Consider the following 13,990-nt stretch of genomic DNA (forward strand, 5'->3'; position numbering starts at 1 on the left):
CCAAACAATCAGAGACTTTATGAAAGTGGGTTGAAGGCCTGATATCCTCCAGTGGGTCCTGTGCTCATGATGATGAGCTCTCTCAGACCTATGCAGCCTTATTGTTGCAAAATGTATTGAGGGCATTGGTTACAGAAGAATTCTGAGCTACTGCAGGTTGCAGTGAGCACTGTCGGGGTATTAATGTGGAAGTAGAAAGAACATCATTTCACCGTATAGCAGTCATGACCAGATGCTGCTCGCATGATTTCAGACAGAGGAGTTTGCATGTGTGGATTGAATGGGTTATCATCGTCACCGAATGAGCTTGTCATGTCAGTAGAAACATTTTTACTTAGAAAACTGGTGACTTGTTTAATACTTATTTTACCCGCTGCACATACATAGTACATAAGTCTTTAGCCGGCTCGTTTGCAGACGCGACTCGAGTAAAGGTTTCACAAAGACAATACTGTCAATCTTTCTTGCATATTTTTCTTTTTTTTAACTAAATTTGCAGTTTGGCTCTCTACACTGTGTTTCTTTCGGAGGACTAAATAAAACTTTCTGCTGCGTTTTAATGATGGTGAAGCTACACAAGTAAATGTGCAAAAATGACATCTGAGGTGCTGTTCTCAAGTCCCTGAGTCATCGAGCCAAATCATCCCTGTCATGCCGTGTGGCATTTTGAATTCATTACCTCCTACAGATAGGATTGTATAACCAAGATGAAGCAACAGTATCGTGCGCTGCTCTTGGATTTGCAATGTGTTTTTTTACACACTAGTTTGATACGTTGAATGAAGTTACAAATTTTTCTGTTGAGGAGTAAAAAAAGTTTAATATCTCACTGTTATAGAATAGAATAGAATAGAATAATCCTTTAATTGTCCCACAAGGGGGAAATTTGGTTGTAACAGCAGCCAAAAAGACAAATATACAAACAAACAGTCACAGGACACAGAACAGAAACATACACAATTTTTCTTACATATTTACATTAAGGACAATGGTTACTATAAACGGAGAGTACTGTACAGTTATTAAATTAAATTAAATAATTACAGGTAAGAGGCAAAGAAGAGACTAAAGAATTGCATTTTGTCCTCCAGGTTGTGTATCGCCAGAACTGGCATGAGAGGACCACTGTACTGGAAACCAATAAGACCAGTTTGGAACTGCAAATCCCCTCTGGAGAGGACTACCTCATTGAGATCAAAGCTCTGACCGAAGGGGGCGATGGCACCAGCAGCGGTCCCATCCGCATACCAAAGATGTCCAGTAAGTTCCATACACTCCACAGCATGCAAATGATTGGAGCTGGAATTAGGCAGAGAAGCAGTGGGATGGGCGCACGGTGTGTAACTAATCCCCTGTGTGACTGATGTTGTTTATCAGCTTTACTGTAGCTTGAACAAGGCTTTCGGAATACACATATAAATTGTAATTAGACTGTGCCATGCAACCAAGAGGAAGAGACACAAAATGTACACAGATATCTCACCCAAGAACGTTGGGCTTTTTAGCTCTTGGGGCTTTTTTTGTTTTGTTTTTTCAGAGCTACTTACCGTAGCTCAACATTTTGGCAAATATACTGACAATGATGAGTAGTTGATGGTGTGATAGATCTCCATTGATAGGATAAACAGCACTTTATTTGTGATATTAAACATCTCATTAAGTCTAAAAACTGCTGGCAGCTGTGGTGTGATCACATTGTTAAACAATTCAACTTTATCTGCCAGTTTCTGGAGCGCTGGAGCTGATGTACAATCACACTGTATTATGTAGTCTCAATGAAAATATCAACTAGCAGACTCTGGCACAATTAAGACCCCAGAATGTAATCAGGTAAAGCTGACGCACTGCTTTGATTTCCTGCTTCAGACAAAATAAAGAGTTTAAAAGGCTGAAGCTTAGATCTGTTTTTTTTTTTTTATTAATGTATTTATTTATTTATTTTAGTTTCAAAATTTATACACATTCACAAACAGCGGGACAGAGGAACACAGACAATAAAGACAATAACAACAAAAAAAATCAAAAACAAAACACAGGAACAAACAAACAAACAAAAAAAAACCCCAAAAAAAACACAGCAACAAACCCCACAACAGGGTACACGGCCAGCACTTATTAAGACAGCAGAGAGAGAAAGAAAAAAAAAAGAAGCAACTGGTATACATGTCAAACAACTCACAATCCAGTGAGTCCAATCCACAAGATCAAATTCACAAGATCGCTAGGAGGAGCCGATAACAATTATGCAATAACAGTTATGGGCAACAGCTCAGAATGAAAGCAGTTAAAACAACGTGGTCAGGACCCAGGGCGTGAACTGTCCTTCTTAATGTGGTCTATAAAGGGCCCCCATATCTTCCTGAACATCTCCATGGAATCAGACGTAGAGAACCGAATTTCTTCCTTAGATCTGTTTAATGGTCAAAATAAACGTGTTAGTGATTGAAATCATGTAATCGGTTTTGTTCTAACTAATTTTGCAATTTGGATTATTACCTGCAATTAGCAAAGACGTGTAGATCAAACCTCATATCCTCTTTCAGTTTCACATTTCTGTCTTTAGAGTGAGTGGAAACATACATGTAAGACAAACTGTAGAAAGAGCTGTAAAAGTCATCTTTTAAAACACAGCTGCCTCTCAATCAATGCCAACAAGAGAAAATATGAAGCACGTTTTCATCTTTTTCAGATGAATCATGAAAACATAAAGCACAGTCGCTGTTTAGGTGTCGCTGATGGGTCACGTCAGTTCAACATCTGATCATTGGGCTAAGCATTGGCGTTACCTTGGAAACAGATGAGGAGAAATGTAAACAAGCTGACTTTGCCAGAAATAATTAGGACTTTATTTAACCTTTTATTTATTATAAAGTTCAGCAAATGTACACACACACACACACACACATCCACACACATATATATATATATGTTGACCTTTTTACATTTGTAGATGTCTGATTCAACTAAATGGGTGATCTTTAAATAAAAATCAAATGTTTTCCATGTAAATCTAAAGAGATGGGATAAGAGGAAAAACTAAATGTGTTATCAGAGTAGGTAAGCTAGGCAGGTAAAATGAAAATCTGAAATTAAACATCTTGTCTGTCGGTAGTATCTGCAGCTTCTGATCTTCAGTTGTCAGTCACTCTCACTCGTCTGCTTCTTTCTGTGTAAATCATCAGCAGGAAACCTAATTAATCAACTATTCTGTTATGACAATTTCTCAATTAAAGCAGACTTTGTCTTTATAAATTTTCCTAAAATCAAAGCGACTCAAAATAAAATTCAAGGTTACAATATAGCTCAAAAAACACCCATTGGCATATTTAACATTATATGGATAAGGTTTCATGGAATTTAATACGATAAGTGCAAAAACTGTAAATGAAGAGTACAGTTTAAAAGACGTACAGCAGTGCATAAGTGCAAAGGAAGCTACGAGATAGCCTGTGCCAGGAAAGCTATAGCCATTTAAATTCTAAAGTGAAGAGGTGCTTCATTCATTTTTTTCCCCAGAGAAGCTGGAGAAACACAATATCAGGGTGTTATCTGTGCAGCGTCTACAGAGCTGGAGTCAAACGTTATTTAGCTTAGATCAGTCCAGTGAATACGAGAAATAAAAACAGGTAGCCTTACTGTACAAAGATCTAAAATACAACCAGTCCCTCTAAAGGTAATGATACACATATTTCATCTCACTCTCAAAAATAAAGCAAATGATTATCGTTACTTTAAAACAGTTTTTTTTTGGCTGAGAAAGATCCTCTTAAGTTATCCTCTTGAGAAGTTGAAAAGAAGGCAACTAAACTTGCCAAAAACTGGTTAATTCCAAGGATAAAACATCAAACACTGGTTGAACAACACAGCATATGCAGTGAGGAGTGCTCAGACGTAGGAGAAACCAAACAACCACTCCACAAACACTTGGTACAGCATAGGAGAGCCACCTGAGCAGCATAAGATCCAGCCGTACACCTGCATTTAAAGGAGAACAAATACTCTTTTGAGGATGCCAGTGTTCACATTGGTGTGGATGTGAACACTAGCAAAGAAGACAGATGGTTTGAGAGAAGTAAAGCAGGTCATCTATGCCCACTATGAATGTCCACTGTTGAACAGAGGTGTTGGTTTATGACACTAGCGATCAGCCACCTATCTTGAGATCCCTTCACAGGTGTTTAAACTTCCATTCATACTTTGCTTCTGGTAACCTCAATAACTCATATAATGATGGGGTGGGGCAAAGTCTCGCTAAGGTTTCACCTGTCGGCCCCAGTGACAGGAATGATCTGTGGCTTTTTTTTCTAGGCTCATTTAATGACTCCTATGATCAATAGTGGGTTAACAACCCTCAGGTCCACTTCAGGGGGGACAGCCCCAGTAGGGGTTTATTACCTTGGACTCTCCACCAGTTGTTCTATAACTCAAAAAGCCTCTTTGATGAGGGGCAAAATCTCTTCAAAAACCTAAAGAAGTCCAGTTGCCTTGTTTCTTAAGTTCACAAGACTATCATGAGCTGGGTGATGGAGAACCAAACAAAAGCCTCTGAATATATAAGGAGAAATGCCATTCACAAGCACTTTTAAGTGCTTTTAAGAATGCCTCTCTGTTATATTCTGGACTTCAGCAAATTTTCACCACTCAGATTTCTACATGCATGCACTTTACAACTGCTTTGATGTTTTGTAAAACCTTTGCACCAATTAGACTTTCTCAGTTTATCTTAACTTCACTCTCTGCAAATACCTCTCAAAGCTATGTATGGAAACTATAATTTATTGATCAGTTTCTGATGTACAAATTGCAAAAAAACCCCAAACAAAACAATGCAGTATTTTGCCCCAAATCCTTATCTAGCGAACCTCTCAGCTGTGAAAGGAAAACCTGGGCTAAGTGCAGCCACACACACCTACGGGTGCAACCTGGCCAGTCAACCAGTGAAATTTGCCCCCGTAGTGATGCTGGCGACTGCGGACTGTGATCGATCAGCAGTTTCATGTAAACGTAGCAGAGCTTTTATAATAAGCTTAATCATTTAGAAATGTGCTACACACAACTGTCTATATTCATTGTTACTAAACCTCCGTCATTCAAAGAACAGACACAGTTTGACATCTTTAAGTCGAAAGATTAAGAGAGATAAACAACATCAGCTTTTTGCATGTTAATATAGAAGTTCTGAAATTTTAGGAAACAAAAAACGGCACTTTGACTGATCAGGACACGCTAGAAACATTGTGAACCAAACAACGAATGTGCTAAGAAGCTAAACATACATCATAATGTAAGCACTTCTCCTCTATTCAGTGCTGTAATTTTCCCATGTCTAAACTCCAAAACTCAAAAAAGACACAGAAGTTATGTCTTGAATCTCTTTGCTAACATTATACTTTGTGTTCTTTTCTTTATAGGTCTCAACTCAAAAGGATTTGTGTTTCCAGTTTCAATTCATTTTCCCTCCCTCGTGATATTTTCTATGTTCATTTTGTAGCTTCTAATGCCTTTATAATCAGCTCTAGACAAAAGAATGAAAACAGTGTAAGATTGTCTTTTATCTTATTCCATCAGATTCATGGAATAAGCAGCGGAAGTAGAAATTTTCCAAAGCTGAATGATGAAACCATTCTGACAGGTTGTCAAATGCCCCACAGAATCCGTGGCCGGACCGCTACTCACAGGCAACAGCACAATTACAAAACATTTTCATCTGGCAATTTTCAGGACCACTGCAACCCTCCAGGATGCATGCATTCGATAAACATGGGAAGATGAGTTTCTTATCGTGCACTGAGAATTGAACAGCGCAGGTCCGTGTCCCAGTTTCCCCATTCGACTCTACATTTCCACTTTTTTTTTGCCCTAGCGTCTAAGAACAGATAAAAGGCACGAGTGTCACCTTTTTAACATGCAGCTTTAAAACAACATTCCTTTATTTACTTTGTTAAGTGTTGTTTTTAAGCATGCACAAATATAGTAGTGCTATAGGTTTATCCAAAAAGTCAGCTACAGGTACACGGTGTCGGTGTCCATATCAGTAAGTCACAGTAACAAGCAACAATGATAGAAGTCATTGGTACTGTATGTGTGTTTCATTAATCAGCATTTTCAGTATATCTCCAAATAAAAATTTAAATACCTGATGGTAAGGAAATTTAAAGAAAGTACATCAAAATTAACACCAATATTAACTTTTTTTTAAATATACAATTCTATACTGTTATATATTCTTTCAGATTCTTCATTTAGAATTTCTCCTGCTTGTTTGCTTTAATGGTGCAGGTGTCTCCTCTTTCTGCATGAACCACCCCAAGGTAAACATGTGCACAGCAAACAGCAAACAAGATCTTTTGATTTAGATTCTGATTTACTGATATTGAATTTGACAGTTATTTGGCATGTGCATTTATTTTGTGGGATGGGCAAAAATGTTTGTACACACATAAGTGAATGATGCCCAGCGTCCTTTTTTCTCCCACTCAGCTGCTGAGTGCATTACCCACAATGCACTTTGAACACCAAACATTCTCTGAGTGATTCTTGTGGGTTATGCTGTCGTAGCCTTGAGTTGCTAGGCGCACGCAGACGAGAGGCAGGCTCCAGAGATCGAGTAGACTCAATTCTTTCTAGCTTGATACCCAGCTTCACTTGAAACTGTTTATAAGATTTAGTACAGCTCGCTCTGGAGCCACAAAAGGCTTTGTGCACCTGTTTTCACATATGTAAAAGAAAAAAAAATTAAATAAAAATATTTTATATATATATATATATATATATGTTCTTGAAATCTACCAGTTTGAATTCTCTAAAAGTCATAAAAATCTAGCAGTTTTTTTCTTTTTGTTTTTATTCCCCTGCTTTGGGAAATTAATCACTGCACCTGGCCACGTTTGATAAATGTGACAGCTCACTTTTATAACAACTGCATTTCATCCACTGGCTGTGTTCTAGTTCAAGTTAGGCTTGCTATTGTGCAACAGCGCCTCAGCGGCATTGTTTGCTTACACACCTGAGTGGAACAGAGTCATTGTTACTGTTAATAATTACCAGCTGGGCCTTTTCCCACTATGACAAATGAAAGTGTCCACTGTGAGAAACGCTGCTCTGTAAGCAGAAGCTCTGCCTGACTGTTAGACACACACACAGACATAATTACATTACACCAGATAATGGCCAATTTGACCCAAAAATGGGGTATTTAGCAGAAAAGAGAGGCCAGTTATTTGCTCATCTGTACAGCATTTGTTGAAGATAATTCCTGTTGCACTCTGTACCGGTCATTGCTTTTAATCGTGTTGGTTTTTGGGGGGGTTGTAACTGTACAGATTCTTCAGTTAAACGTGTCATACTGCCGCCTCCCCGGTCCATGTTTCAGCTTGAACTGACCATAAATGTTTCCTGTGTTGATGTTAAGCGACAAAATGCACATGATTCTTTTTAAATATATGTAAAGAAATACTTGGATTTGCTGCTTAAAGAGGTTGTGTAGTGGAAAAAAAGTTAACCAGTTAACCTGGTGTGTAGGTTGTAAGATCTGCTTTGCCTTATTAAATTAACGCTCTTTAAACTTATTGTGAACCCGTCTAAAACACGTTGATTGTAATTATTTTGTAAAAGGGCAGACGTATTGAAGATACAATGTAGAATGTCATTTATTAGATTTGTAAAGTTTTATTTGTGTCAAACGCATTTCATGAAATGTATTTTGCACTTGATGTGATTGTGTGTAGGGTTTATTAAAAAGGAAGCGCGGTCACATAAACATCTGTTATACATCCCAAATTGAAATTATAAACACTGAAAAAAAGAACATTTGACATAATTGCATTACATCAGGACTAGAGCTTTTTTAAATACAGATAAAAAAAATAATTTGAAAAAAAAAATTCTATTGAATACCTGGGAGAAATATTTCCATTTTGATCATACTAAATAGATGAAAATAGTAGAAAATTGAGTGTGTTTGTCATGTTTTAAGTTTCACTTTTATTTACTATTACACATGTTTTAATGTATTTCATAGACTCCTAAATTATGTATGATATATGGCTAGCTTGTGTATGGTGTGCTGTAAAGTTCAGGTAAGAGTGTAAAATGGTGCATCTCCCATGTTTATTTGTGAACTCTATTCTTTTTTATTTAGGATTATTCACTATATAACATCACATATAGTTCTCTATGTATTCACTATTTTTCTGGATATAATTTTAAATAAGTGCATCTTACATGAGACTCCCTTTATTTATTCTCACTGTTGTGGCTGGAATATCCCATTATGATGTCCCAAATTGATATTTAAGAAACAAAATCCCTGCTCTTAAATTTATGATCGTACTTTGTCTTTAACTGAATCTACGATTTCTTCATTCAGCAATGTAATACCATTGTATTAATATATTATTATCTCTGTGAGATGACAAAAAGGCTCAATAAAAGTTTCACATTGAAACCCTTTAATCATCTGAAGTGTTTTCTCTCTTGTTTGAGTCATGCACCTTACTAAGAGACTTTTTTTTTACTCTTTACAAAACTGGTCTCAGGAGATTCTGGCTGTACTACAGAGAGTACAGTGGAGAATCACAGCAATTAAGTAAGTTTAGTGCACGCTGCTTATGCTGTAAGGCTGCAGAGAAATAAAGATAAAGAGATGTAGCTAGAGTGTTCCCTTGGGACCAAGGAAAAATTACCTAAAGACTCTCGAGAGATTTTCATGCTATACCTCCATCAAATGACTAGAACTTTCTTTCCACTGCACAGTGGGATGAAAGGTTTATGAAACAGGGACAAAAAAATTATGTGAGGTTTGATGTTTTTTTGCTTGTCTTCTTTTTTGCAGATTCCTTTTGGTTCATTAATGGCTCAGTCACTCTAGAGTAAAACACCAATGATGGGCCTCCTCGAGAGTAGGAAAAACTGATGATTGCGTTCAACTTTTTTTGCATTCTGCAACGGATTGGAAGTAGTTTCAGTGGCCAACTTCTCCAAGGCAATTGCAGGTCACCTGATGAGAGGCAACCTGTCTGCAAACAATGGCTGAGTCAGATTGGCAAAGGTCTGCAGATAGCTGTTATCCGACTTGTAAGTGCAGAGAGTTGGCGAACATGCTGCAATCTTGCAGTCAAAAAGTACTTGACTGAACTGGAATTTTGATTATATTTTTATATAAAAGCAAGGTCACAAAGCATCTATGTCATTCTGCAGTTACATTGTCAATACAGTTACAGTTACAAGTAGTTGCTGCAGTAACTACTTTACTATTTGTGAAAGAATTTTTGATTTTTTTCTTTCAAACCTATGAGACTCTGGCTGGATTGTGAACGTAAATAGTTCATGTGAATTTCTGCAATAGATTTGCAACAGACAGCAAAAGATTTCACAAATCTGTGAAAACCTTCGCCATAAAAATCTCTTATTTAAAGGTAGTAAATAAGAGTAATAGTAAGGTTAGCTTTAGGGATATATTGAGGTGCTCACTCATTTTTCAGATGCTCGAAATAGAGTCACTGTACCTCCACGTCAACAAGAGTAATCCGTGATAGTTTGGATACCTGACCGTGACACCACCTAGATGAGCTATTTCAGGCATGTCTAACTGACCCCGGGGCAGACCCAGGCACGATCATGTCTTGGGAACCACTCACCCCAAGAAGACCTGGAGCAAGTGGCAAGGGATGTATGGATGTCTTAGACCATAAGTGTCAAACTCTGGCCCGCGGGCCAAATTTGGCCCGCAGCCTACCTACATTTGGCCCGCGAAGCCATACCAAATTACTATTAGAGCTGGCCTACTGCTATTATACAGCTAATATATATATTGTTTAGTATTAAGCTTTGCTTGTTCCATATTCAGTTTTCCAGCAAAACTTATTTGAGTCCATAAGAAAAGATTCATTCTTATATCTGGAGGAAGATTTTTTTTTCAATAAATATTAATGTTAGCCCGCGACTTTGTTCCAGTTTTGAATTTTGGCCCACTGTGTATTTGAGTTTGACACCCCTGTCTTAGACTGTTAAACTTGTCATCCAGACCCAGACAACAAAACGAATCGGTGGAATTAATTAATGAATGTATTTATTTATTTATTTTGCTTAAGCATCACCCCATAACTTATCTCAGAGCCCTTCACACTGGTACATGGTGGTAGAAAAATGTTCCTTTTAACAAATAAACCACCAGCAGAACCAGGGAGTGCGGCCATCTCCCTCAAAATATTTGGGTAAAGAGAATGCAGAAAGAGAAAATGGCAAAAAGAAACAACACAACACTTAGTCCTTATTATTGGACAATGCAGTCGGCTGTACATCTTGAAGCTAATAAAACCTCATATTAGTCAGATATCACAGATACCCAATTAAAAAGACAAGCTTGTATTGGATTACTTGCATTACTATATGCTGCAGTTCTTTATCTTCTTAGTGGTGATGTTTGCTATTGAGTTATAAAATCGTTTTTTTCTACAGAAGAATAACAGAAGTATAATGGTGCTGTGGTGTCTGATTTAGTGACATATAATGTATGTATAATAATTTTGAATGAACACCTTGTTACACAATAATAAATGTCCTCCTGAGCAGCCTGTCCAACAAGTTGTTAAATTGTTATAAACGTATAACAGTGCCGTCACTGTTTAGAAACTGTATATTGCATCGTGTGGCTGGTCAAATAGTTGTTAAACTGCGTATTCTGGTTCTAATAACAGATAATACTACAGTTTTACACTTTACAAACTGTAATAACGTTATGTGGAATAATCGGTTTTACCACCTGACAGTGATGGAGTATCAAAAATCTCGAGAAAAATGCAACAATACTGTCTGGACAGACCATAATAGATGTGCAGATGGGTCTATTCTGCAGAGACATCCAGGTCTATCGTGTGCTCAGTAAGCCAGCATGTCAATATTACTCCAATAATACTTACAAGCACAAAGTGATCTGAAAGAGGCCAAGTGGGAAATCAGATTTTTGACCCGGTCAAACTGCAAGACAACCAAGCAATTTTTCAGCCAGTCCAGATGTCCAGTTGCCAGATCAGTGATCATTTAATGAGGCCATTAAACAGTTTTATCATGCAGAAATGCAGCCAACTGTAAAATTACCCCGAGCAGTTATTTCAGGGTTAAATCAAAGAAAAACCAAACAATGTCTAACCAGAATAAACATGCCCTACAGGTAACTATGACACAGGAGCTGGAACACTGTAGTCTATATAAAATACCCTCTCCAGTCGCTATTTTGTTCTATTAAAACCAGCCCATCAAAGAAAACAGCATGTTACCAAACAAAGAGCACTTATTTCAAAGTACTGCATGTCTCAGTTTTGACTGGTGTTCAGAGAGGCAGACTTTTCAGCTAAAGTTATGTGTTTACACTCATAAACCTGATATCAGCCATACAGATACCAGTTGAACCAATTAAATGTATGATGGATTCTGCAGGTTATCCCTTAATCATTAGTCTCGGGAGATAAAATCAGCACCGATATGACTTTCCTCAGAGCTTTCTGATCTTGGCTCATAATCTCTGTGCTGCTTTGACATTGATTTAGTGTAAATATGTCTACTGACAGGGGCTGCATTTTCAAGGCCTAAAAAAGAAGCTTTTCATTTGGAAATTCAGAGGAGGAAACTAAAATTTATGCTCCAAATGCACTGAGGAGTAAGACAAAAATGAGATAAACTGAGCGGGCGCACATTTAACCACCTTTTTTGACACATAATTAAAAATTAAGGTATGATAAGCCATGCACGTTGACAGTTTCAGCAACTCCACAGACTATTTCCAAACTGTTTCTACTTTGCAAAACTGCTGCACAATCTCCTTTGACTTTAAGCCGCCTGTTCTGCTGGTGCAAAATTCTGCCTTAAATATGTAAAGCAAGTGGAAGAACCAGAGCTTGACTCACAGCTTGTGGTTAATCCTTTATTCATGGAAATCTCCTGAGAATGGCAGCGTTCGAAGAGTGGCTTCTTTACCTTTGCTAGGCTGTGCACATTGTGCTGCTTTGAATCCACCACCTCTCATTATTAGCAACATCTCACGCCTCCTACGGGACAATCCGAAGAAACTGCTTGGGTCAACTGATAAGCACCGGGTGATCTGTCATGAGCTAAACCCAGAGAACTTATTTTATTATACATATGGTTTCAATCCCATCACACACACATGCTGCCAAGGAAAAAAGTCAAATGCGGAGGGGATTGGTGTTGGAAAGTAGGTAGGAGGCTCTGTTTCTACATCCAGTTTGAAAATATGATTTGTTGTTCATATTGAAAGTGAGTTGGGGGTGTGGAGGAGCTGACAATATTTTCTGGTATTGTCGAGGTGTAGGCTGCGAGATATGTCAGAAAAGTGACAGTGTGTGGACCTGAGCTGCGCTCTAAAGTAGGGATAAAGTGGTGTGATGGACAGAAGATTGGCTGGGAATTAAAAAGACCATGAGCCCTCTCCAAGCACCATGGGACAGCTGACAGGCAGCCAGTAGAGCTCTCTTCCAGGTTCACAGGGAAAAGGCTCTGTGTGGAAGACCACTGCTGAATGCTGACAAACACCACACTCATCACTTTTATTCATCGGGGGTCTTTGAATGCCAAAGTTTCTTCACAGAACTTCACTGTTACATTGTTGCTGTGGCTTTTGTTAAGAGCACCATGGAAAGACAACATTTCCGGGGATTGTTACACTGTTACAAAGTCTTATGAAGTGTTATTTTTGGTACCTCTGTCCATAATTTATTATAGCAATGGACCCAGGGGTGTTTAATTTGTCAGGGAGTAAATGTGTTCTGATGGTTTTAGGATTTCCATTGGAATACATTTACAGGTGTTAAAGAGCAGGCTTATGATGAATATTATTTCACAAATTATAGCAAGGTCTGATCTCTGCTGTTAACCTTCTGTTCAAAGCCTTTATTGAAGCCCACTCTCCTGTGTGCCATTGTCAAATGCAGGAACTGTGTTACTTCCAAATAAGAAGAGAATATCGGACCGGTGAATTCATCATTTTTAACTACCGTACCCAAAAATGTAATTTCATTTTAATTGTCAGATATGTATTGTAGTCACTGTTTCAATTATTAAGAATGAGCACTGTAAAAATGTTGAAGTGTATGCAGGGAAGCTGATGTCCCCAACAGAACTTTGAAGAATATATAATCATTTCTAATTTAACCATTGGTTGCTGTTTTGCCTTCTGAGCAAAATTACCTGAAACTATCTAAGTAGAAGACATAATGAGAGCTGGACCAATTGTAAATTTCAACACACTGGACCATTGTTTATGAAATGAAAAGGAGATAATGCTGTCCCAAAATTAAAAGTAACACGCAACCCAGCCATTCATAGCACAGCATTTTCTATATATGCAACTACTGCATAACTTTCAGTAAGAGCTCAAACCCACCGTGGATGTAATGCTGCCATGGCAAATGTTACTTATGAAGTTAATGTCTTTTAGAAAAGAGCTTTAAAAGTAAAATAATAAATATTAAAGCTATTAGTTGTGTTATGTTGATAAAAAATAATAATTTGATGTTAATGATGCAGTATAACTCAGTTTGCATTATAGTACAGTCACATTAAGCAAAAGAGTGGTTTGAGAGTTTGACCAAAATTGGTTGCAGGAAACAGGACTGCAACCAGTCACAGTCAGTTGCTGTGTTCAAAGTGACACAAATGTCAACAAAACAGCAATGAGATGGAGTCAGCCTGCTATCAGAGATGGGAATGAATTAGTCAAGCTGGCTACTACATATAATCTGTTAGAGATAAAACAGAAACTGACTGTCATAAATAAACCTGCCGTTGCAAATCTGTTGCTGTTCATGCGTCCACCCAGGTTCTTTTGTTTCTCTGCATTTATACCACCAGACTTTCCTCTGCCCAACAACCTCCTTCAGCTTGTCCGAAGCGGACCAAGGCGTTAATCTCTAAAACATCATCTAGGTCTGCCCTGAGGACTTCCCTCAGTAGGACATAGACTATATTTGCTTGC

At 37.9% G+C, this 13,990-nt stretch overlaps 1 protein-coding gene across 4 annotated transcripts in view; it reads left to right on the plus strand.

The window, feature by feature from the left end:
* Positions 1 to 13,412, plus strand: part of cntn6 (contactin 6) — a 150,248-nt gene extending 136,836 nt beyond the window's left edge. For 2 of the 4 annotated variants that reach the window (XM_085160253.1, XM_085160254.1), the window contains exon 23: positions 1,092 to 2,336. In XM_085160253.1, coding sequence (XP_085016379.1) covers positions 1,092 to 1,364 — 273 coding nt within the window. In that variant the 3' untranslated portion in view covers positions 1,365 to 2,336. Of the gene's footprint in view, positions 1 to 1,091; positions 2,337 to 5,411 lie in introns of those variants that run through there. The other 2 variants (XM_085160255.1, XM_085160256.1) reach the window with 2 other exon arrangements.
* Positions 13,413 to 13,990: the final 578 nt, after the last annotated feature.

Source organism: Neolamprologus multifasciatus, chromosome 5 (genome assembly GCF_963576455.1).
Source record: "Neolamprologus multifasciatus chromosome 5, fNeoMul1.2, whole genome shotgun sequence".
Classification (NCBI taxonomy): Eukaryota; Metazoa; Chordata; class Actinopteri; order Cichliformes; family Cichlidae; genus Neolamprologus; species Neolamprologus multifasciatus.